General features: G+C 43.1%; 1 protein-coding gene across 1 annotated transcript in view; it reads right to left on the bottom strand.

Moving 5' to 3' along the window:
* The window catches only part of SLC26A7 (solute carrier family 26 member 7), a 142,815-nt gene that overhangs the window by 109,246 nt on the left and 6,591 nt on the right, over positions 1 to 26,978 (bottom strand). Inside the window, exon 2 of the mRNA XM_019550350.1 lies at positions 5,140 to 5,250. Coding sequence (XP_019405895.1) covers positions 5,140 to 5,250 — 111 coding nt within the window. The remainder of the gene's footprint in view (positions 1 to 5,139; positions 5,251 to 26,978) is intronic.

The raw sequence follows: 26,978 nt of genomic DNA, 5'->3' as shown, positions 1-26,978 counted from the left end.
TGGTCTGTGGAGAGGATTGTCTGTCTCAGGATGGGGGAAGATGTTGGGGGGGGCAGCTAAAAATAGCCTGGTTGCATGGAGGGGCTAGGAAAAATGAAGCTGTAGGGCTGGGGCCAGCAGCTAGGCATTCCCAGCCCCAGAATTTTCCAGCTCTAGGCTTTCCCAGCTGGAAACTATACAGAAGTTCAGTTAGATTGGTCTTGCTGGACCCAAGATAAGTTAGACCAACTTAGATCGGGCAGTCATTTTTACACTGATCTAACCAGCCTGAACTTCTGTTCAGTTCACACATAGATTTACCTCAATAGTGTAAAGTCCATACTTGGGCAAACTAAGTTAGATTGGCTGACCATTTTTTAACGTGATCTAACCTCTCCCTAACTTTCCCAAGTGTCCTTTGTCTGCTTACTATCTTCATTTTACACAGAGTTTTATGACAAAAATATTTTTCTTATCAAGTTTCCTTTCTGGCATAATGAAGGGAGGGCAATATTTTCTTCAAATTTTCTTTAGTTTAAAAATAAATCTAACACTTAATGGAGAAAAAAGTAAAAAGATTTTTTTAAAAAAAGTTACATCCCAATAAATGGCTTTCTTCAAGAGATATTGTCCATATGCACATTCTCACTGTGTGTTGTCAAGTGCTTCAAGCACTCATATTTGAAGACATTTTTCCTTAACGGCAACTCCACACTGCACACTTACACTGCCTCTCCTTCTGTGCCATGCCAAAGACATAAAGGACAATACAAGTTTGGGCTTAGGAAGGAAATGTTCACAGCCATGCCTGAATCTCTGAAGTGTAGTCTGGTACACAGCATCATACTGTGTAGCTGCAGGAAGCCATGCGGCCCTATGATAGACAGACAAGTCCTTTCTGATGTCACCAAATTGTCCTTGACCTTCTCAGGGCCTTTTGTTGATGGTGGATGAAAGTAAGAAGAGCAAGGGAAGATTGCTAGGACTATCTTTGCCTTAACTATGCTCTCTCTCAGTATCTGGTAGACTCCAAGAGAAAAAAACAAGGCCCTCAAGTACGTAAGAGAATGCAATGCCCCATCAATATATGTGTTACAGAGCTCTTCTTCTGTGCCTCATTTGAGAATCCAGACATGGAAACCAGAAACCACCAAATGAAAGAACTGTAAATGTATCCCTAGACTTCAGAACTAGAATTTCAGTGAATACTGCAAGGTGCCTGTAAGTGCAAAAGTCATATTATAGCAATAGACAATGACAGTTTGCCACCTTGAACTGCAAACTAATAGACTAGATAATAAAATGCAAGGTCAGTGTAAAAGAATTCAGTGTCCTTAAAGAAAACTGGTATTGTTTGCCACTTTTAAAGCAGCTGGAGTAGAGATAGCGTATTTCAGTCAATCCTTGCTGGGTCCATAAGGGCCTCTTTTATAGAGAGAGTCTTTCTGGTAGGGAGAAATACCTGAAGTATATTTACTAGATTATGTGATGGTTTATCCACATCCTCACAGGGATTTACAGTGCCTGGGTAACCCATTTTATGCCATCTTTGAAACATCTAAATCAACTTGCTGAAATGCTGTCAGGGAGAGAACAGCATTATCTGGAAAGGAAGAGGAGAGCAGATTGGCATCAGGCAGTTTTTCCATCTTAGAATTTAGATGAGATAGAAAATATGAATCATGAGAAACATGACTTATAAGGAAAGACTGAATGACCTAGAAAGACCTAATCTGGAGAAGATAAAACTGATGCTGGTTCTAAAGAAAATGGAGATGGAGTATTCTCTGTGACTCTGAGGGACAGAACTAGGAGCAATGGTTTTAAACTGCTGTAGGGATTTTTAAGTTAACTATTAGAAATGACTTTCAACATGTTGGTAGTTGAGCATCAGAACAGGCTACCTAGAGATTTTATAGCATTTCCATCCTTTTTAAGAGCAGGTTAAGATAGTCACTTTATTGGGATGACTTAGTCAGGGATGATTCTGCCTTGAGGAAGAGGTTGGACTAGATGAGGGTGGCCAGTTTGCTGCAAGGATGTCACAGGTGGCTTGGGTAAATGCTGTGTGTGGCATGCGAACTCTGGGCACTCAATAAAGAGAGATACCAGAACAGAGGCAGGGGCTGCTTGAGTCTCTGGGCTATGTGGAGCAGAGTAGTATCAAGACACTTCCGTGAGGGGAAATATCACTGCAGAGAGTCCTGCACTCTGAAACTGGAGGTCAACCCCATGGATTATCCAGGAAGTGGGCCTGGAGCCTAAATTCAGGCTCTTTTCTTGTCTGGAAGGTGAAAGATCTATTTCTACAGAGTATGGTACTAAGACTGAATATGTCCATCTGTAATGGACACTATTTAAATCCTAGAGATCTGAAGGAAGCCAGGATGATGGTCAGGAAAATAAATTAAAAGGGGAATAAAAATATTACCAAAAGGAAGCCTGGAAAGTATGCAGGAATATGGGGGAGAATGGAGCCTCACTATGTAAATCTACATGACACATTTTACCATGCAGTAGACTAATCTACTGCACAGTAAAGCATCACAATCTACACATGCGGGGCATTTCCTGCACAAAAATTATGCTACCATGCAGTTACCTAGTACCTGTAAATACAGGTACTGCACTTGTAGATGCTGACCAAGAGCAAATTTGCTTCCAGTCAGCCTAGGCTACAGGGGGCCACAGGAGACAGGGAGCTCTTTGTCCCCAATCCTGACTCCCAGTGCTGAGCTAGGAACTCTGGAGAGTAGAGGCTGAGAACTCAGCCCCTGCTCATGCTCCAGAGCAGCTCTGTGCAATGCAGAGCTGGGAGCTCCAGCCCCCACTCACTTTCTGGAGTTCCCAGCTCTGCACTATGTAGAGCTGCTCTGGGGGGTGGGTGGGGGCTGGGATCCTAAGCTGGGCAGTTGCTGGCAAACCCCATGACCCTCTGCTCAGCAGGGGTCTGGCTAGAAACTGCTCCACTTGCAGAACAGTTCCTAGCAATCCCCCTTCTGAGCAGGGGGGTACACCCAGCAGGAGGCTCACTGGGAAGCCCCACTCAACTGCAGCAGCACCTATTTCCTGGCCCCATGCACATCAGGTCCCATCCTGATGTTTACAGGGCCAGGAAACAGCTGCCGCTGCAGCTGGCAGAACACCCCTGACCCTGTGCACATACCCTTTCTCAGCCCCGGCCAGGATCGGGCCCCCGGTTGACAAGGCACCGGGGCACCGAAAGCGGACACCCCTGCCTGGAACTGCCCGGTTGTGCCCCGGGGGTTTCTCTCGCCGCCCTCCTGGAGCCGACAAGAGGTGCAGAGTGTATATGCTTTATACAGGTACTACTTAGCTAAAAGGTCTCCCAGACTAAGTGCTTGAGACACATTTACCCACAATGGGAATGCAAGTATGAAAAGGCACTTGAAGCAACCTCATGTTTTCTGTTTTAATGAAAGAGGATACACTAAAAAAAAGAATACAAATAAAGGCTATGGAATAGTCCACCTTTACCTGGCTCCTGCCACAAAATTATCCTCTAAAATTTAAGCTTTCATTTTAATAAAAGTTTCTAGTTTACAGATGAACTGTCTATATTTCATCGGTCATTTTAAACAGAAGCATCCAGCTAGCTCACTTGTTTTACAATTCCAGACTGCTTCTCCAAGTATCAAGTCTCAAACACTGTCTACTTTCAGGGAAGAAAACCTTCAGGTTTCTCCCAAACAATATATACCTGAATACCATCCTAACTAAATTTAATTCAATACCGGAATACATATTGAATACCAGAATGCTCTGCCTTCTATGTAATTTATGCAATTGTGCTACTCATTGGAAAAATCCAATTATTAACTTAAAAATTAACTGGAATGGCCACAGAATTTTTAGTTTGCTGAATCATTACTTTGGAATCCAAGGACCCTGATGCAGAATTCAGTTTCTGTTTGCCATGAATTATATGGGGAGTTGAAAAATATACCATGCATGTTAGGATATGAATTTTATGTATCTTAGAATGCATATTGGTTTCCCAGAAGACCATATGGCTCCTACAAAACTGCTGATAGCATTGCTATATATAGGTTTTGGTGCACATTTTCAAAACCATAGAACTACTCAAAAGACAATGATTATTCCTTAGTAAATCTACTAACAAAAGAAAAATGTAGCTCTGCTAAGTGGTGCAGGGTTCACTATATGTGTGATTGCAATTCCAAATTTCCAAGAACCACCTTCTTCTTACTTAAAAGATTCCCATAGCTAGTCTCTTTCCCTCCAAATGAGGGATATCACTCCCTCATTTTTATCTGTTGTTGATTTGGGGAAGGCTAATGTCCTTCACCTAGTCCCACTGTTCTTTGCTCCTGGAGCCATATGGCTGACCACTCTTCTTCTGACCTTCAAAAGGACATAGAGCAGCATGCTGGTGGTCCAACCTGGTAAATACTCTTCCTTTTCCATAACAGGCTCTCTCTCAGCCAGAAGCAGTAATTTAGTAAGTGCTGAGAAACATTCTAGTCTGGCTGTGGTAAGTGGTTCTGCTGAAGGCAGACAGAGGTGCTCCATAGTTACTTGCTTCATAGCTACTAAACTCTTCTCGGCTGCCTAGTTACTGTAAAGGGGATGAAGAGACAGCTGCAGGAGTAAAATTTTTCCTTAATGAAGTATTTGGAGTTGAGATCATGGCTTTTTTGCAAGAAATACCAGGTCTGTGTTTTAGCAAAGTAAGGAGTAATTAAGCTTTTCCATACTTTAGAAACAGCCAGACATTTTGTTGCTCTTGTTCACATTAAAAAAAATTCTCCTTGGCTGAGCCTTTGTCTGCTGAAGCTTTAGCCTCAAGCAAAGCTGTACTGTGGAGTTAAAACTTCTGGTAAAATACATTTATAAAAGAAGAACTGATGCAATATTAAATTATACTGGCAGGAGTGGCTAAAATATAATCTTAACAATGCCTTTTTCCTTCAAAAAATGTTTCTTAAATAGAAAAAGATGTAGCTGTTAAAAGGCAACACACGCACATTATATCTATAAATCTATAAACCTTCATTTACTCTGTTTCTAAGACATTTCCTTTTCTACTGATCCTGCAAGGCAGAATGATCTTCCTAGTTTCAGAGAATGTACCCTGCAACTTGCAGGTTTAGAACCTAAAGTTTTATAGACACTTACCTGTTGCAACATGGCGTCCCATCCCAAATATGGCATAAATAATGACAGGGAAGAGAGAGCCATATAAGCCAAATACTGGGTGGACTGAAGACAAAACAGCAAAGGCCAGCCCTATAGAAAATACAATGAGAATTAATAAATTATATATGCACCAAGACACATTATTGTTACTTTGATGAAAGGAAAAGTCCACAGCTTTTATTAATAGCAAGAATAAAACACTTTCAATGATGACATTATAAAAAGCTAGGGGATAAGCCAACCACTACCTGGTAGGGCTTAGGACAAAATTTCTTCTGGCAAATTTTTCCACACAATTCTTCTGTTGAGGCATCTGGTCCCAGATACTGGCAGAAACAGAACACTGAACTATGAAGACTATAGGCATGATTAAGTATGGCAACCCCTACATTCCTAGGCTGATTAAACTAAACACAAATCCACTGCACCAGGTGCTATTAGGAATATTATATTATGGATTCACTAGAGATTACTGAAAAATTTCCATTAATATTTTTTCAGTAGAAACTTCAGTTTTGGACAATTTTTTTTTTTGTGTTGCTTTTTACAATGAAAAGCCAAAAAAAACAAAAATAAAAAAACCAAAATCTATTCCATTTTCAGGATTTCAGTTTTGCAGTGCATTCTATGGGGGGAAATGTCCAGCGAGCTTTAATAGCTATTTACATAATTTATGCCTCTCATTCCTGTAGTATTTGTGTGTCATAAAATCATCTTTTAATACTGACATTCTTTCTGAGGTAATAACCTTATGGCTAAGGTGAAAGTTACAGGAAGCAGTAGAGAAATGGAGTACAGAGCATTTTGCTTGAAATCATATACACTGGTCATGTCTGCACAAGACACTGACTGTGCAATTATTACACAGTTATTTAGTACTTGTATGAACAACATTGATGCCAATGAATGTCTTTTTTGTGATGCTGCTGCCCAGTAGCCTAATACTACTTTGCAGTAGCATCACAGCATGCGACCCTGCTGCACAATAGTATTGGGCTACTGGTGTCGATGCAGCAACTATGTAAAGAGTACATAGAGTACAAAAGTGCCATCCAACATGGCTATACTGCTTCTGATACCCAAAGCTAGCTCAAGTATCTCTGCTCAGTATTGAATTGTGAGATGCAGATATATCCTCTGGCACTGATTATACTCCTGTACCTGTCTGTTCAAAGTGATGGGGCCATATTCAACTCAAAAGTTCAGATCCTGTTGTTATAATAATATATGTAGAGACTCCAGTGGTAGAGGAAAATTGTTGGGTGCTCAAGGCCAGCGGAAAATGTGTAGATGGATGGTACTGCCTGAAAAACAAGGCAGCAGGACGATTCAGATAATGGAAGTGGTAGGACTCAGTAAATCTTCAGTGGGTCATCAAATGTTGGAGGTCCTGACAGGAAGCAAAGCTGCCCCTGTTCCTATGAGGGACATCAAATAGCAATACTGTGTCTTTATTCTCCTGGGGCTCATTCACTGGAGTGAAAGCACCATAACTAATACAAAGAGCAACTATCCCCAAGAAGATGCTTAGAATGCCATACTGTAACAGGGGGCCTTCTTGAGCCCATCTACCAATGGCCCCCCCTACCTACCTAATGATCTTAATTAGGTGGGAGGCTGCCCATTTCTTGCCCCAATGCCAGGGGCCGCTATCTGCGGCTCTGTTCCTCCCTTACACTGCAGCCCATGCTTTGCAGATGGCATCCACAGATGTTAGTCTCACAGGCCCCACACTGGGCCCCAGAATCCTCCAATCAGGACCCCTCTAAGAACCCTTCATTCAGGTGGCCTACCCCGCCCTCATTCAGGGCTGCCTTGCTCCCTGAAACTATTTACCCTCTCGGCCATGGTCCCCCTGGGATCTTTGGCCACACAGCCCCTGGCCTCACCTCCAAGGCCAGTTGGAACCCCAGGCCCTCAGCTCTGGGCATCCCTTGCAGTGAGCCCCTGGCCCTTTTGACAATTCTGGTCCTGGCCCCAGCATTGACCAGTCGAGGGTACTCTCAGTCAGGCCTCTGAGCCTCTAGCCCCACTCTTACTCCTGGGTCCACATTCTGGCCCTACTAGTCGGTGACCCACTGGGTTGTGGGAGTTGGGGTTAAGGTGCCCCAACCTGCCTTTCACTGAGGTGGTAACTGGCCTGACATTTCCTGGGGGCTTCCGCACCACTGACAGCCCCACCAGGCCACCCACTCCTGGCATGGTGCAGTTTTAGGTCATGCTTGAGACCAGGAGCCTCCTAGCCATCCCCTACAGCTCCTGCCCTTACCTGCAGGATGATACAAGCAGCCTTACAACCAGGCAATGTTGCTGCCTAGCCTGCCAGCAGTAAAATGCTCTGCTTATACAGGCAGCCCTGAATCTAAACTGGCTGTCTCAATCAGGCACCTGCTGGCTGCTTGGCTTAGGTCTTAAAGTGGCAGGCACAAACAGTGCCCTGCCACACATACCTATGTTTAAATTTCCTAACAAACTGAGATCACATGTAAAGCAAAGCACTCAGTTTCTACCAGACTGCCACATTTAAAAAAATCATTGTATAAAGCAAATGGAAAGAGACACTATATGAATGTTTATGCTTCTACTTGTCTTGATTTAATAAAATACCTGTACTCATTCTGCAGTTCTTCACCCCACATATCTTCACCCTAATCCAACTTTTACTTTTACTAATTAACTAAAAATTCAGAATCTTGAAACATCTCCCAAAGTTATTTTTCAAGGAAAAGTTAGAGCAGAGCAGCCCACTCCCCTTCAAAAGACCACACAGTATGAGGGCAGAGAAGATATGATTTCTCTTTTGAGTTTCCCCTCATGGATGGTTCAATTTTGTCTATAGGCCCTTACAATGCAATAAATATTCCACTTCTATTACTTGGCAACCTTATGTTTGAAATTTTGGTATCTTGAATTCCTCAAGCTGTCTGGCAAGAAGGCAGGCTCAGTAATGAACATTGTGATAGGAAAAGTCCTACCAGTGGAACAATGTGAACTACAAATAAACGTTGTTGCATTTACTCTTAACATAGAACCTTCAGGTTATTTGTTTTTCCCTGATAACTGCTTTACTATAATAAAGCAATGACATTTCACTGTTTTATTCCTAAAACTGTATCTATTTTGTAGAATCATACTCCTAACAGCTTGCAGTATCTGGCTCCCATACAACAGGAATGCATCCTGTTTTGGATAAAGGCTTCTTTAGTATATTTTGTCAATAGGCACAGTCTAAGTGTTTTCAGGGAATGCCTCAATAGTGCTTAGTTTCTTGACTTGCAACAGGGGAGAGAAAGTTGTTTAACCACACTGGAGGTGTTTCCTATGTCCACATCCAACTTGAAGGTCCAATCCAGGTAATCACGTGCATGTGTTAGGCCCCTGCCACATTACATATATTATGCATTTAACTGGTTAATCATGCAATAAATTTAAACTGGCCACATATGCACAGTAAGACAGGCCACAAGTGCAACATAATTATCACAGTTAACTGGCTAATCATGCAATAAATTTAGACCAGCGATACTTGCCAAGTAATTATCACACAGTAAAAATGATTGTCCAGGTATAAAAAGAGCCAACTACTATGAAGTTAGTGCTTGAAAATGTGTAATAACTCTATAGCTGGTTTTACCTAGCTTTAATTTGAAAGTGTAGCAGGGTCCTTAGAGGCCTGTGAGAAATTTTAGGCAGAAAAGTTAGATAGAAGAACCTGAGCCTATTAGACAGTCTCTATGTGAATATTAAAGTCTCCAAGAGAACTGGAGTGTGAACCTCATAGTCATGCCAGATGGTCTCTTGCAGCACTTCTGGATGGAGTTTAGAATCTGGAACACTTTTGTTGTCTGGAGAATTATTGATAAAAACAATGTACAGGGTTAGCTTTGTCTCTGAGTCTATAGTTAAAGTGAGAATACTCAAAGGATTCTGATTCAGTTGCTATAATAAAGTATGCAAGGCCCTTGAAAATTGACGAAGACTGCAGTATGTTCTGAGTGCTTTGAGCCTGGAAGTGAACAGAATGGCTGTTCCACATCTTGGTCCGTTTTGCATTCTGGGTCTCAGCCCATAAAAAGAAAGACAAACTCACATCAAGACCTTCAGTATCAGCTAGATTTCTGCAATACAGTCCACATACAGCAATTACTCTATAATGAAACTGTTCGTAGTTAGGGCCATGGATCCCAAGCTAATCATCTTTCTTCATTTTGAGATTGTGGCAAGCAGCGTTGCAAACTGGGACTTGGGCAGACTGCCTGAGTAGTGGGGGCCAAAATCTGAAGAAAAACCTGAAAAGCAGAGCCAAGAGACAGCATGAGAAAGTAAACTGAGAACCTAAGCCAGAAACTGTAATCACATATTGTGTCAGATGTCAGAAACTAGGCAGTCCAGGGCAATGGCAAGGGTGACAGGGCTAGGTCAGAGGCAAGCCTGAGGACAGAGTCCAGGGAACAAACAAAACAGGAGCCCAGGGGAAAGCAAGAACCACTGCAGAAGCTGAGGACCAGGCTGTGGCAGGTCCCATGGCAGGTGCTGGGAACAAGAATGAGGCATTAACTAGAACAAGGGCCAAAATAAAACCAGGGAAACAAGGCTTGACAGCAGTCAGAGACTATGTGTAATTCTAGACTTGCAAAGCATTGAACAGGCATCATTCTGTTTAAAGCCCTGGGCTTTTCTTGACACTCAGCTGCTCGTAGCCAGTAAGTCAGTCAGGCACAGCTGAACCAAATTAGGAATGTGAATTACAAATAAATCCAGAATCAGGCAACCCTAAGCAAGTCTTAATCTTTGGGCAATCCTTTAGCCCTGAGAAGTAGCCACTTAGTGACTATCAGTTTGTTGTGACTGCCTAATGGATCTTTCTTCCAGGCATTGGCTGGCATTTCCTGATGAATTCTTCTGGGTAAGATTTGTTAGGGAGAGATGCAGGAAAAGGATCACTGTGACCCCTGTGTGCCAGTTACCTGCAGAATATCAAAACTGCTCAGTTCCCCCAGAGACTAAGTTATGGTGGGAGTGTCTACACGTTGCCATATGGCAACATTGCTACAGCACCATGCTTAATACTTCCTTTTGGAAGTACTAAAGCATGGTGCAGTAAGGGTAGTAGCTACACTGTGCATACAGCTCATTGGGTAGATTTTGACACTCCATTGCCGGAATGGCATACTATACCCACGGATTGCACTGCTATGATGACGTGGCTGGCAACCATGGGCAGACACACGATCGCTACATTGCTGCAAAGTGCCATATAGTGACGTAACACATCCCTATGCCGCCATAGGGCAATGTATAGATGCATCCATTGTGTTGCTAGTATCTGGGGGCTGAGTAAATGTGCTTTGTACCTTGGGCCTTGTGCTGTAGAAAAATACAAAGCTAAGAAAATTAAGCTCCTGAGTAACAGAAATGGGAAATCCAAAGGGGAAACGCATGTTTTCTTCAAGTCGCTTTCTTTTGTTACATCTCTTCTGGCAGACACCTTAAAGCCTTTAAGTCAGAAGAGATGTTACAAAGTTCTAGTACAGTGTTGATATGCAGTATTTGGAAGCAGTTCTGAGGGGACGGAGAACAATGTTCCACTGTCTGGTAGATGGTTCGCACAGGTGGAGATGATTTCTATTTCTTCTAAAAGTAAGGGGACTGGTATTTCTGGATAAAAGAAAACTACTGCCCTGTAAGCTCCCTTTCAGGCCGCAGAAATTGTTTCCTGGCTCCCTTGTAAGAGGATGTTGTAAATTAGAACTCTTGGGAAGAGCTATCCTGGGGTATATCAAAAAGGTATTTGGCAAGAGGCAACAATAATCTTCCAATGCACAAAATTCTGTCTGCATAGAAGAAAGGGGCAAAGCTACTGATCACAACTTAATCACACTTTTCTGAGCAATATATGGAAAAACTCCATAAAACCTGGCTATAAGGAATGAAAAGCTTTATAAATGTAAGATCCTGACTCAAGTACAAATGCAAACTGGAGACTTACAAATACAGAACTTTTTCATTTGAAAACAAAGTAGATATTACACTCCTGCACAGCAGTGCTTGCACACTCCAAAACTACTGGAGGACCCTAGAGAGTGCCCAAAGAATTTTCCTTATCTTCTTGCCTATATCCCTGCATTGTATTAGGGTTTTGTAATTCCTTCAGTTCCAGCAATGGAAGCCTAGGACTTGGCCTGCCAGTGAAGATATTTGAAAATTATTATTAAGTTCACTGTAGAAAGGGAGTGGTTCCCTGAATTTTTAAAGGCTACTCTTAGCTCATTTGCCAGTTCGATATTTTATCCAATCTTAAGGTTTTTCTTACAGAATTTCTGCAGTATACTTTAATAGGTGCTCATTTTAAGTGTATTCATCTTTAATAGATATTCAGCTTAAACTAATTTACTTTATCCTTCAATTCAAGAGGAGATAATTTAGGAGTTGTGATGGTTGTTGGAAAGTCTTGTAAGAAACCTCAGGATAAGTTAAATGTCATTAAACGTCCTGCAGTTGGACCTTCAAATATTTAGCTATGCAAAAGTACCATGTAAGACAGGAGTACAGACAGTATACTTTGTTTAATTATGTTCTCTAAACAATAACACCGAAAATAACAATTTAGCTACAGGGAAATAATCTGTTACTACCTCAGTGTAAATATCAGGTATACTTGACTCTCATGCATTTCATGCTTACTTCATATTTCCTTTTCTATATGTCTTGAATCCAACACATTTGAACATTGTGGCCAAACTGTGTTTGATTCAGCACACTTGAACAAGTTATGGGCAGGGTGCAATGAGTTAAGTCCTAGTCCTAGTCTTTGCCATGGGGGAAAACAAAGGGTGAGCAAGTTTAGTGCCAACATCAGCAAAGGGGGCAATGAAGAACAGAGCATCACACTTTGTCCTCTTATGTCCCACAGAGTTGGCCACACAAGGGGAGTCATGCTGATTCACGTGAATGACCTACCACTGTGACGCAAACATCCCCAGTGTGCCTAGAGGAATTTTGCTTGTCTCAAGGAGCTGGTGCTGTATACCTCTAAATGCAGATATATGATCTAAGCATAATGTAACCCTTGGTGTTTTGTTTTTAGGGTAAGAATGTAAGAAATGCCACACTAGGTCAGACTACAAGTTCATGAAAAACAGTATCTTCTCTCTCATAGTAGCTGAAAGTAGATGCTGAGGGAATAAGTGCATGCCCTATGCAGACTAAACTGTTATCTGGCCCTCTGCCCTACAGCTCTCAGCACTTAGAGGAAAATGTTAATTCCACTGATGGACCCATTCTCCATGAATTCATACAGACCCCTTTTGACCTTGGTTAACTGGCTGTGTCCTGCTGTGTCCATAAAGTTTCTATAATTACTGTAGTTTCTAATCTCTTCTATGACAATGAGTCAGTATCATCCTGTGACAGGTGTGCCTCTTCAGGGTCTGTCCACTGGTGGCCCCACCCACCTGTTATGGGCCTACCGCCCACCTTCTTTCCTGCCATGCCTTGTTGTTAATTGCTTAATTGGAAGATGTTAATTAAGCAGGAGGCTGCCCATTTTATTGCCCCGATGCAAGGGGGCGCTATCTGTGGCTCCTTTCCTCCCCTTACACCGCAGCCCAAGCCTTGCAGATGGTACTCACATCGATTAGCCCAGGTCTTACTATATTCTGGCCCCCTTGTCCACCCTGGGCTCTCCGTGGCCCGGCTTTGCTGGGCACCTCACTGAGCATTCATCAATGCTGCCCCACCTCTCTGGGGCTTCTCACTGTCAGCGCTGCCCCCCTCTCTGCGGTTTCTCATTGCCCCCTCTCTGGGGCTTCTCACTGTCAATGCTGCCCCCCCCTCTCTGGGGCTTCTCACTGCCCTCCTTTGGCTCTAGGGTTTCTCACTGCCCCCTTGGCTCTGGGCTTCTCTCGCTCAGGTGGGCTCCAGTGGCTGTAGCTGCACTTGGCCCCAACTCTCCTCCTTGGGGCCTCGAACCACCGCCTGGATCAGACAGCCTCAGCCTTATCTGGCCCTCAACTCTACACCCCTTCTCTGGAGCTGGGGTCCATACACCCCCAAAAATGCTGAGCCCTCACAGGCACCAGGGTCAGTGCACCTGAAATCCTGTACCCTCGCGGGTGCCGGGTCCCCATGCTACCATGAGCCCCCTATGAGGCCTCCTCCAACCCCAAATAGCCTCACCCAAACCATCAGTTATAAACAGTAAACAGAAAACTCAAGCTCCTGGGATGCAACATAAATTCAAGCTGCTTGGCTATAACATTAGTCCTGCCACATCGGGGTGCTCTAACCTTCCCCAGTCTCAGAGCTGTACCTGCAGTCTGGCTTCTCCTCTTTGCTCAGTCCGGCAGAGCTCCTTCCCTCATGGCTGCTGGTCAAGAACTACCTGCCTGGCCCCAGCCTGGGAGTTATATGGGAGCCAGGCCCTGCCCCTTCCAGTCAGCTGACTCCCACCGGTTATCCTGGTAACCCGCAGCTGGGCTCCTTACTTATTACTCCACAAATAGCAGGCACCTCAGTGCCCCACTACACATCCATTGGGTGGGACACATGACTAGGAACCCCATAGCCTAGATTCTACCCTTCTCTGCTACAGACATTGTGTGCTTTTGGACAAACCGCATGCTTAAAGTTAGTAGTATACATAATGGATAATAGCAGCATAGGAGCGCTAGAAGATATAATTAAGATCTGAAAAGCCTGAAATATTTTACATCTATGGTGTTATTATATGGTCAAAAATGTGGCATAGTAGATTGGGTAAATGGAGAGCACAGATGTTCCTCATTTATTATATGCAGAACTTCAATAGCAATACAAATAGTTTTCAAATAAGAACAGCAAAACACATAGAAAGAACAGCAAACAAAGAACAAACAATAGGCTTAGATACGGTATATAAATACTGTGGTGGCATGCTTTAATTCATTATCAGAAGATAATACTATGATATGTGGGGTCATTTAAAACAGCACTCTGGCTAACACTAGGCTGCATGACACATCACATGGTATACGACGCCTGACAAGGAGAAGACATGTGGCCCCACTACAGATAAACTGGCTCTGAACCGAATATAGAACCCTGATGCAAACAAGATGTAAGGCCGTGTTCTTCTGAGTAGAAACATCTTCAACTGCTGCCTTGAGAATTACTGTTGCATGCACTAGTTCAAACCTACAATCGTGATAGTAATATAGTGTCAACAAAGGAAGATGTTAAGATTAGTCAAACTGTAGTCAAACTTTATTTATTAAGCTTCCACATCTTACACTATACATCTGATGCATATGGGAAAGCAATGTCCTCTGTCACAAACCCCACAATATTTTGAAGTATCCATCAGAGATTATGCATGTTTTCTGAAGTTTTACTGACATGATACTGTTGGCAAATACATGGCACAATCTAACAAATTCTGACCCTTTAACTAATCCTGTAGCCAGTGGAAGAAGAAGCAGGAAATTACATTTGCATTTCAAAGTGAAAACTGCAAGGGGCAAGAAATTGGAATATGTGAGAGGGGCAAGAGACAGATGTGAATATGTGAAAGCCATGTCATCCAAGAGGGAAAGAGGGAGTGCAAATCACCCATAAAAGCCCAGGCAAAGATTATTAAACCTGTGGGACCACCCTCACCAGCTAAGAAGATCTACAGATTTCTCAGAAAAATCTCTGATGACTGGCTGAAGACTCTGTCCTCGGGACTACATAAGACTTTCTGTTATGTCTTGATTTACATTAAGTTGCACGTTGTTTCTTTGTGTGAGTTGTCTTATTTTGTTAGGTCTTAGTTTAGGCGAAGTTTTTCTGTTGTTTCTTTGTCTTATGCTTGAGATTGCAAATTGCTGTGCTCAATAAATGCTCTCTTTAGAGAATGGACTATTCTTGTCCAAGCCATGTTTATGACTTCAGCGACACCACTGAATTCTGAATTCACCACCTGAATTATAATATTAAAGTCCTGTAACAGATTTGGACTAAAGGCAAATTTTCTTATTGTTCACATTGACTACTGCATACCCTGTAAAGGGATTTACATTTTTATAATAGCTGGATTAATTGACAAACCATATTCACCCAGGTTCCTCTTTTATTTTTCCAAATACTCTCCTCCTTCAAGCCACTCCCCCCCGCCCCATCCCAATTTGCTTTTTTTGGTAGCGGGCATTCATGGGTTTCCCCTTCAATAAGGAGGCCACATGGAACATCTTTCTCTGCATATCCCATGATAAAATATCTTGAAAACCCTTTCAGTCTACAGAGGACTTTAAAATCATAATGTCTGCGGGAGCAGGCGATTTGGTGATAAGATCTATTCTCTGCTGGTCAGGACTTTTTTTTTCCTTTTGTTTAAGATAATTCTTAAGAAACAAATAAACTACAATCTTATTTACCCTTAGTAAAGACATTCCCCACCTTTTCTACCAATGCATTCCCTTCTAGCAGCAGAAGGTGATGTTGTTGGGGGGAGGGTTAAAGAGAAAACTTCAGCTCCAGTTAGACAGCTGCTTCACTTCTGCTGATAACACCACCTTCCAATTCACAAACGCGTTAGCATAATCAGTCAAAGCTTCCAACTCTTTCAGGGTCTGTGACCCAAAAAACTCTGCAACAGCCAGCTAACAACACTTTTTTCCAAACTTATCTGAACAAGTGAAATGTTTAATTCCTGGGTAATGGGCACTTGGGACAGTGTACTGTAAAACCCCCTTAGAGTCAAAAAGCCTGTGGTCTTCCCGTTTCCATTTTCTCTTGGTTCTGTATGGATTATGGAACTGGACTCCTGTGTATTAATTAACATTTTGTACCAGCAACCCTCAAGGGTGATTCATCTCTGGGGGTGCTCCAACCACCCAAACTGAATTTAACCAGGATATTTGATTTGAGGGTCAGGCATCCCTATACAGTGACACTACACATTGTTTTCCATTTAGGTGGGGCAGAAGGAACTGCAGCTTCTGTTTCTTTCAATTTTATTTTGGGGTTTTGTTTGTATTGTTTTATATCTGCTTAGACACACAGCTAATTGCTAGTATTGTACCCTTTCTGATACTTTTTTATATTAATTTCTCATAGGAGGGACCTACCCAATCACCTGGTTTGTTATTTTTCTCTTTGTTTGTGCCTTTATTTCATGACTCATGAGTGTCCCCCAACCCCCTTTGTTTTCAAAGGATACCCAAGCTTTTTCCCCCCTTGCTGTCCTGATTAATTTAGATTTTCCTTTTCAAATTGCTTCCCTTGTGATCAAGCTACTACTGTTTTTTTTCCTATTAAACCCCTCCATATTTCATTCTTCCACTCATTCCCAGCAAAAGGGTTCTTTTTCATTACTTGCAATTGAAAATGGGGCCCCCCTATTTATTAATATTGTCTCAATGCTCCCTCTTGTGTCAATTTTTTGAACTGGGCAGATACAGCTTAGCTGTTGTAGTTAGTGATAACAAGGGACCAGTTTTACTTTTTTCAAGGGGGGGCCAAAGGTCTCCCTTGGTTTCACTCAGATTTATTCTCTACTTCAGCCTTCTACGCCCCATTTTCAGTCTGAGGGGATCAACTCACCTTTCTTTATTCTTCCCTTCCTGGTTACCTTTTAAAACCTGCTGCCCAATTTCACAGCCATCTCTAGCATCCTCATAACACCCAGAGGTGGGAGTTCCAGCACTCTTCCTTCTAAGCACATTCCTTCAGCCTGTCTACAAGTTTCATCTCTCAAAATCCGACTTTCTCCTGAGCTAACTTCCTTGTTAATCCTTAGGCTACTATAAACAAAAATTTTTGAAGCCTCGTCCACGTTCTGCTTTTTTCATCTCAACATAGCTTCCTTGCTGAAGCCACCCAAGAGGACCACTGTTTGCACAATAATATGGAATGCAGAATGGTCCACAGAATGCATCTTTATCCCCAAAACCCATAGCAGTTGTGCCTACCACTCCCTTTTATAGCTCCAACAGTTTTTTTCCTATCATTGAGCTAATTTGAGTGGTTTTGCAACCCTCAAGTAAGTGACCCTGCAGAAAAGGTTTTGCAAAAAGGTTTTATTGGTGCTGTGCACAGTAACCATTCTCAGCCCAAGCAGCTTCAGTTGGACTTGTCCACCTAGGGATGCCAAATCTGTTACTGTACTTCAGTATTAGAATTCAGGTGGTGGTACTGAAATCATATAAAATGGCTTGGATAGTCTGTTTTCTGCAGAGAACATTTCTTGAGCACAGCAATTTGCAATTTCAAGAATAAGACAAAGAAACAACAGAAAAACTGTGCCTAAGCTAAGATGCAACAAAATAAGACAAAGCAGTGACATACAACTTAGCCTAAGTCAAAATACAACTGAAACTTTGCATAAGTCTTATGTAATCCTGAGGACAGAGTCTTTAGCCAGTCACTCAGATATTTTTCTGGGGGAATCTGTAGGTCTTCTTAGCTGGTATGAGCAATCCCACAGGTTTAATCTTTGCCTGGACTTTTATGGATGATTTGCACTCCCCCTCTCCTCTGGATGGCATGCCTTTCACATATTCCATGTCTCTTGCTCTTCTCGTGTATTCCACCATTTTAAAAGAAGGGATCCATAAGAATAACACCTGTTTATTCAAGGAAGGACATTTCTTACACTGGAGAAATTTAGTGAGAGGCAGTATCTTTTGAATATGCCCAAAAGAATGCAAATATTCTCCTGGTCCTAATTAGAACAGGAGAGATTTCTAATCTGGTAAACGCACACACTTTGGGGGAAGGAAGCTATATGCATAGTATAGGCTCCCCAAGAATCCAATGAATGACATAAATAAATGACCACATAAGAAATTATACTTAAGGCTTGCAAGTTTTGGCCCTAAGTTTATTCCCAGGTATAGCAACTTACTTTAGGGTCCCAGCGAGGGTGAATGAAGTAGAATGACAAAAGAATTTGCAGGAAGCGCTGATAAAGTTCGAAGGCAGAAGCTGCTTTCTAACCTGTTGAGCTGAATAGAACCTGTGTTCTTAGGCTTAAGATACAGGGCAAAATCAGATTGTTCTGATATTTCCTTTTGTTTATTCTTATATCTCTGTAGATTATTGTTCTGATATTTCCTTTTGTTTGTCTGTATCTCTTAGCGATTTTTTATGTATGCTCTTATTTATACAATACATATTTTTGTCATCTTTTATTGTCTGCTATAACTGTGATTTCAGAGCATTTGACCACACAGGCAGGCCTCTTCCAAGGAAGTGGGGGGAGATTTTCAAGGCATAACCAGACAAGGGTATGATTCTTCTAGCTGGCAAGACCCCCTCTGCTAAGAGCTGGCAACATCTAGATCAGGGGTGGGCCAAGCTGTGAAGAGCTGCATGGGTAGTCCCGCCCCTTGACAGGTGCCCTGCCCCTGGTCACCATCTTGGGACCAGAAGTCCTGCCCCTTGCTTCTGACCACCTCCGATGGCAGGCTGTTCCAGACCTTGGGGGCTTGAACAGTGAAAAAATTCTTCCTTATGTCCAGCCTAAAACAGTCTTGCAGTAGTTTATAACCATTCAACCTTGTCATCCCTTGGGGCGCTCTGGTGAACAAACGTTCCCCCAGGTACTGGTGGTCTCCTATTAACTACTTAACTTCATGCAAGCAAAGCATGTCAACGTGTCCTTCCAGCACTGCTGCATGTACCAGGCATGTCATTTTTAAGTGTTTCTGTTCAAATGGAATGTCCTAGGGTGGCAATTCAAATTATATGACTGGCTTGCAGAACACAACTGGGATGATGTGGATGAATATTACCAAGTTCTGGTGTAGCGAACGCTTGCAAACAAGAACTGGTTGGAAAATACCACCAAAAATAAAACTTGACAAAAAACAGAAAACTTTTGTTACAAATTGTCATGATTTTTCCCTTCATTTTTTTAGGGGGCTGGACTTGATGATCTTCCAAGGTCCCTTGCAGCCCTAATGTCTATGAAATGTCTATGAAATCACTGCCATACCAAAAGCAAGAAGAAAGGTAACTAAGGCTGCGTCTACACAAGACCATACTGCATAGTAGCATTGGGGGGCGCTAACCGTCACATGATGCCACTGCACAGTAGTCACAAGTTACCATGCAGTAGCTCATTGCTACTACACAGTAGTGTCAGAAAAAAAAAACATGGAGATATTATTGTGCAGTAATGCCAGTTACTGCACCATCATTTAGTATTTAGTTATGTAAGTACTTAATGACTGCTCAAAAACAACTGCACAGTCCACCACTTGTGTAGACACGGCCTAAGAGAATCAAACTCTGACACTTAAACAGTAACTGTGTTGTTGCAACAACAAGGCACAAGTGGGAGAACAAAAAGCTAACTGGTATAATGGAGGCTTTCTTACCTTTTGCATCTCATGATATTCATTTTCTTTGTCAAATAGACCCAAGTAACATGCACACAACATTATTATATAATTTTAATTTGGAATAGCCAAATACCTCTGGGCACTTTTACAAATGCTCTGAGTGCGGATGACAGCTCTTTAATTAGAACAGCTCTGAGAGATGCTCTAATTAAAGCACTGCAGTATCTTGTGTATCAACATCCCCATGCTCAAAAATGGTTGTGGGGGCACTTGAATTAAAGCTCATTCAAGAAGCTCATTTTTAAGCACGGGGACACTGATACATGAGATGCAGGCTGCTGGCATGCAATAACTACCATGCTCCAGCTAACTCGATTAATAGTATCTGCTCCAACATGCTGGAATTCCAGTGTGTCAAACCAGCCTCCATGCTTGTGTACAGGCACCCTTTTTGTCCTGGCCCCTAGGGCAGGGGCAGACAAAATATGGCCCATGGGCTGGATCCAACCCACCAGGCCATGGGGCCCCTAAAAATTTTAGAAAATTAGTATTTCTCTGCTCCTGCCTACCTGCCTGTCCCCAGTAGGACCCAGTTTCAGCAGTTGGTGTGTGCTCTTCCTGAATGGAATGAAAAGTAAAGAAGCCAGAGGCTGGGCTGGTATGCATACAAAATAGGCAGTCTGTGAAGATGTAGAGTCAATGGCTGAGAGACTGGCTGGGCAGGTGGAGAGAGAAGGAGGATGAATAGTGGAGAAGTACCTGAGGAGTCAGATGTCAGACAGGTTATAATGTGTCATAAATCCAATGTCTAAATTTAGTCCATGATTTTTAGTATCCGAGAGGTTGATGAAGTGGAGTTCATAGGCTTGTCTCTGGGAAGTGTTTTGTGAGTTTCCTATGAGGATCAGGACTGAGAGATTGGAGAGAGAGTGGTTTTCTTGTGAGAAATGTGCCCCCACAGGTAATTGGGTATTCCTGTCTTTGACAGATTTCCGGTGTGCATTCATTCTGGTGCGCAGTTGTTCTTTGGTCTCTCCTACGTATTTTCCATCGGGGCATTTGGTGCATTGGATGAGATATATTACATCAGATGGCTCTGTTGTAGGGTGTGGTAATTGTAGGGGTGGTGGAGATGTGTTGGAAGGTTTTGCATTTCTTGTCATTGCATAGTCTGGATCCATTTGGTGTGTTCTGGGCCTGAAGAAGTTTGCTTCTGGTGATGAGATTAGCGAGGTTCGGTGCTTGTTTGAAAACTAGGATGGGTGGCTCTGGGAAGAGCTCTTTAAGAATAGGGTTCTTTCTAGTATGGGTTACAATTATTTGAGGATTTTCTGTATGGGTTTGAGGGAGGGTTGATATCATAACAAGCAGTGTGTGATTTGTGGGGGGGTTTCTTCTGTACTGCAGCAGTTCTTCACGTGGTATCTGGGTGGCTCTTTCAAACATGTGATCTATCTCTCTGGAGGAGTGTCCTTGTTGGGTGAAAGCCTTTTTAAGATTGGTGAGGTGGCAATCCCAGGTGTTCTCTTCAGTGTAAATTCAGTGGTATCTGAGGGCTTGGCTGTATATCACAGCTTTTTTGGTGTGTTTAGGGTGATTGCTGGTTCTGTGCAAATATGTATGTTGGTCTGTGGGTTATTTGTATAACGTGGTCTGTATTTTATCATTCTGGATACTGATCATCATGTCGAAAAAGAAGATGTGGGTGCTGGAGTACTCTAGAGAAAGTCAGATGGAGGGATGGTGATTGCTGAATTTCTGATGGAACTCAATCAGAGATTGCAGGTGTTTAGTCCAAATGATGAAGATGTCATCGATATATCTTAAGTACAACAAGGGTTTGATGGTGCAATTCTTGAGGAAGTCTTCTTTCAGGTGACTCATAAAAAGGTTGGTATACTGTGGGGCCATTTTTGTGCCCATAGCTGTTCCCATTGTCCAAAGGACGTGTTCGTTATTAAAAGTGAAATTGTTGTGTGTGAGGATGAAGTGTATAAAGTCTGTAATATCTTTGGGTCTGTATTCTGAGTTGTAATCAGCAGGTCACCTGTCAAGGGGCAGGGCCACAATTGTGGCCCTCAACAGCTCACCAAAACTCATTAAGTGGCCCTCCAGCTGAAATAATTGCCCTCCCCGGCTTAGAGCATTAGGCCCTTTAGGTTGCATTCCACCAGCATCTCGGGGTGCCTCACTGGGAAGCGTGCTACCCTTAGCTGGTGCTTGTCTGCTCCAGCTGAGCATGAGCTCAGCCTTACTCCTGAGCTGTCACAGAGAAGAGACAGAAAAGGCTCTGTCTCCTTCCTCCATGACTGGACAAGGGAATTGACCCTCTCTGCCATGAAGATGGCCCCCCTCCAAACTTGTGGACATAGGTCTGGGTGGGGCCAGGCCCTATCCATGTGGCAGAGAGGCTCAATTCCCTCCCAAAGCTGCAGCCAGGAGCTTGGGGCTATCCTGCTTTTCACCACGCTGGGAACTGTGGCTGGGGGGCAGAGGGGTGGGTGTGTGGAAACAGAGCCTCTCCACTGGGCAGAGATACCTATGCAGCCCTCAACAGCTTGCCAAAACTCAGTAAGTGGTCCTCTGAAATAATTGCCCACCCCTGGTTTGGGACCTGGCCTACTCTGGCATGGGCTGGGGGCATGGGGATCGACTGGCAGTAGCCAGTGTGCTTACTGGTGCATTCCTGTCCTGAAGCTGAGGGAGGGCAGTCTCTCCAGATATGTCCTGGATGACTTACAAATTGCTGGCATTGTGCTTACAGTTCATGCCCCATAGCAGGAACAGCCTCCCACCATAGTTACCACCATAGAGTAGGGGAAGAGGGAGGGAGGATGTGTGTACAGGCTGTGTCTGCTGGGAAAGAAGCCAGCACAGCCATGAAGATATCAAAAGTGGGAGTGAAGATTTTGAGCTGCTAGAGTGGGGTGGGGGGGAAGGGACGAGCTACACAAGCAGGCTGGGAGTGTGGGGAACATGTGAGGTGCATTTGGAGCCTCGACCTAGAGAGGGTATGTGCGCAGGAAGTGCACAAGGAGCTCAGTGTGAATATGTACAGAAAGTGCAAAATTTCATTTTTTTTCCAATAAACATCCCTTGCTAATGTGCAAGTTGCAAACTAGAGTGCAAACAGCAAAACACGGTACAAACTACAAAATAAAACCATGGCCTAGATAGTGAGCTGGCTACCACCTCCCCTGGTGCCTGAGTTCTGTGGCACGCACACCGTGCCTTACCCAGCCTGGCATGGGGCCTCCTTGGAACTTAAGGGGTGCATCTCCATGGTGGGCTGTTCTGACTGTACCTTTGGGTAGTTGAGTCAGGTCATCATCAAAGCTTAGCTGCCATGTTTTGATGGGTCTCCCTCCCTGTTGGGGTGCAACAGGAATGCTAGTAGTGTTCCCTGCCTCCCCTGGAAAGGGAAAGGCTGCCCCTTCTGTACATGTCAGAGAACCACACTCCTTGCTTGCCATCCTGTTACCCTGTGGGGCAGGGGGAGGGGTGGCAGCATCACGAGAGTCCTGGTAGCAGTAATGTGGGGAGGCATGCACACAGTGCACCCATGAGGCATCCCTATAGCCCCAGTGACCACCTGGTATCAATTGTTGGCCAAGGATGGAAGAGGGGAAATGGCGGCCACATGGCCAGTCTCCAAAGTAACTTAAGTCAGATGAAGACGGGGGCCAAGGCCTGTGGTTGGGGAGTATGGGCAGGGAGGTGGGAAAGCAGGACTGGAGGGAATAAGCCAGCCTCATTGCCTGGGCAAGGTAGTACTCCTTCATGGCAGTAGCTTGGGGTGTCTTGGGGCCTAGCTAGCCCAGTGTGCAAAGGTGCCCACCCCTAAGCTTGGGCCCCAAGACTCCCCAAGCTAAGAACCCCCACAAACCCCAAGCCCAGCTTCCAGGCCCATCCATCAACAATGAACCAGCCCCAATGCTATGCACTGGACTATATGGCAAGAAGCCTATGCCCCGGTCCCTTACACTGGCACCCTCCTTGATTGCCACTCTAATCCCATTCATCCGCCCAATCTGCTACCTGTCCCCTCCTGATCTGTCACACACACTTCCCATACTTCCATTCCAGGCTAGAAAATCAGTTGTGTTATCAAAGAACGAAATCAGGTTTTCCTGGAATGGCTTATGCGTGGCCATTTCATGTTGTATTTTCCATTAACTCCAAGTCTTTAATTATTCTTTCCTTCAAAAATTGTTCTAAAATCTTGCATATTGAGGCCAGACCACCGGACCACTTCTTAATTTCTAGGCAACATATTTGTTATTCTTGATATATGCATTACCACCTCTCACTTGATAGATTCCTTAGACTTTTAATTTAATGCCCCAGTTCTTGCAAATATAACAAAAGGAGATTACCTGGTTCTCCTCACCCTAACCCACATGCATTAAGTCTTTGGAGGTTTACTTCTGCTATTCCCATATCTATTAACCACCCTGTCTGTAAATCACTCATGTTAGAGTGAATGCTTGTAAACAGATTTGAGATCCTGGAATAGGAAGTTGTCCCAGCCGCCAATGGGAGGGTTCACGATTGAGAGAGTGGTTGGAAGTAAAAAGATAAGAAAAATTTATTGACTTAACAAACACATAGCTACACATAGTATAACAAGACAATGACAGACAATAACAATCCGCGTTGGCAACTTATCGGCAGTCCCCTCTGATCCCTGATGTACAACAAGTTCCTCTTCTATAAAGCTCAGTGAAGTCAGGCGTTCCTGATCTGCACTGTCTGAGGGGTACCAGAAAAGACCCTGGTATTCAGTTCTCAGGCTCCTCGAGATCCACAGGCCCAGCGAATCCAGGTCAGCAGCTAATCTTTAAATTAGTACATTCTTTCACAATGCTGCATCTTCCTTCTGCTGATTTCCGGATGTGCTAGCCAATTTATAACTTCTGAGCTACGCTGTTGACTCACAGCCACTCACACTCTCGCACTATGAACTTTTCTTATGACTGCTCAATAGCAGTACAAGCCTTTGCATTTTTCTGATAAGGTTAATTTTAACTGCATCACTACATACAAGGCCTTACTACTTTCAAGGCCTCACTAATCTTACAAGGCCTCACTAATCCTTTACTTTAATTAAGCTCTTAGCAGCAACATACAGATCACAATGCATAAACAAACAAGAAACACCTGGTCTAATCCTAACAGAGGGTTCAGCAAGTACCTACATCACATAGACAACTCTCAGCTATCACAGAACTACACAGTATTATCATCATAAGACAACAGAAGAAGTCACACATATAGCCTCAGACACTCCTGCTTTCAGTAAAAGGTAGCAGAAGATTATGGTTTGCAGAACCTCGAGAGAGAGCTTGGTTATTAATTTGTCAGGGGCTGAAGCCATCTGCATGATTAAATGAACATCCAAGATTTGATCTTGAATGTTAAGATGGATTTGTGACATGTCAATGAATACAAGTTGGATCATTCAAATTTTATTTGGTCTTTCTATGAGACAGTAATGGAAATGTGAAGAGTAGTCATCTGTTTTAGATCAGGACTTTACTAAGAACAGGATTTTATTTAAAATGTTGTCATTAGCCATGCATGTTAGGGGCCAAAGAATTATCTGACTGACATCCCTCTTGAGTTTCACTGACAGTTTTAGTCATGTAGCCCCAGATATGACATTTGTAGAGAAACAGCAACCACAAAAACTACTATAATAATTATTAAATATATAATAATATTATTACTTATGTTCCCTTACTACACAAGAGCTCTGGTCAAGGAACAGAACCCTCACTTGTGCCAGATCATGTACGAAGTCAGAAGAAGACAGGCTTGGAATAGAGATCTCCGAGTGGACAGAAATGGCAGTTAAAACTGTATTTGGGAATGAGGCTACCCAGAGGTAATGTATAGAGGAAGAAGAAATGGGAACCCAGGACAGAGGTCTACGGTATTCCTGCAGAGTCAAAGGGGAATAAGGAAGATCTTCCAAAGAAACAATTGAGACAAAGAAGAAGTGGAAGAAGACAAAGTCACAAAAGCCACGAGAGGAAAAATGCCAAGAGCATGATTAATGCTGTGAAAGGGGGATAACTGTTAAAGGAGGATTAGGATTACTTATTCTGAATTCTGGCTACAAAGAGGTCATTAAAGGTTTGTTCCACAGGAATGCCAGGGATGAAAATGAACAGGGTCTGGGATGGAAACAGAGAAGAGGAACTCCAGAAAACAACTGCACATAAGTCACTCAATTAATTTGGCAATGGAAAGAGAAAAGGGTGATGCAACACAGCTAGAGAAGTGAATGAAGTCAGTGAACATTTTTTCAAGATTGGAGAGAAGTATTGTTTGTGTTTCTAAGTACCAGATTTTTGAGAAACCCTGACAAATTAAATAAGTTTTTGCCAGATCATGAATTCTCAAATGCCTTGGCTTCCTCCAAGAATTTTAAGCCAACTCTAAGATTTAGAGCTATGGTAACAGATGAGCTTCTCCCCATAACCTATGGGTCAGATTCTTGCCCAGCAAAGTTTGCTTCAATTCTTTTTTCCCCAATCTTCAAGGAGATAAGCAAGTAAGAAGCAAATGATTCCATGCTTTGAAAAAAGGGTAGTGGTGAGACTTGTGTTACCCAAAATCCTTATGTAACCTTTTTTCGGATTTGTGAATTGCAAACAGCTTCTAAATGTCGTGGTCCAGCAGGGTTTCCAGCCTAGCACATAGAGTAAGGAGCGAGACCAAGAATTGCAGGGGGTGGGCTCAGAAGCCAAGAGTCAGGAACCAGATACTAAGCCAGAGGATTAACCAGAATCAAGGGTCAGGAAGCAAGCTGAGGCCAAGATGAAATCTAAAGTCTGAGGGGCTGGATGCACAACCAAGGATGCCAAGACAGAATCCAGAGAAGCTGCCAGGACAGGAGCTACTCAAAGCCTGAAGATCAGTGCAGCTAAGGTCAGGTGCTGGAGGAGTTCCTTAAAAACACACCCAGGACCAATCAGTGGGAAGGGCTCAGCTGGCCCTGGTTTAGGTTCAGCTATCCCAGTTAATCAGGCTGTAAGGCAGGAACTTCACTTAGCCTATCCCTACAGGCCAGGACTCAGCTGGCCCTGGTTAGTTCATGAGGTTCAGCTGAACCAGTTAATTAGGCTGTAGGGTATGTACCTTACTTAGCCTTATCCCTACATTAAATCTGTCAATTTTGTGCTATGGAAAGTGGCAGAAATTCAATCCCAGGAAGTCTCAAAGAATGCTGCTCTATAAACCTGTTTGGTTTTGGTAAATGGTGTGTTGTTTTGATCTCCTCAAAGTCATAAACAATATATGTGAATGCCACAGTTGCCAAAGGATGCATGTCCTTGTTTGTAATATTTCATCTACCAACAGAATGTAATCCTGCTGCTGATCAGTAGTTTACATTGCATTGCTTGTGTGATTTATTGTGCATGATTGGGAATGTTCTAAACTAGTTTGAACAGTACTTGAAGCAAACAATCAATAATTTGCTGACAGTATTATACTCCACAGGGG

Source organism: Crocodylus porosus, unplaced genomic scaffold (assembly GCF_001723895.1).
Source record: "Crocodylus porosus isolate Cpor-Errol unplaced genomic scaffold, CroPor_comp1, whole genome shotgun sequence".
In the NCBI taxonomy this organism is placed as follows: Eukaryota; Metazoa; Chordata; order Crocodylia; family Crocodylidae; genus Crocodylus; species Crocodylus porosus.
Note: the sequence above shows the minus strand (reverse complement) of the source record. Positions and strands in the feature narration are given on the sequence as shown.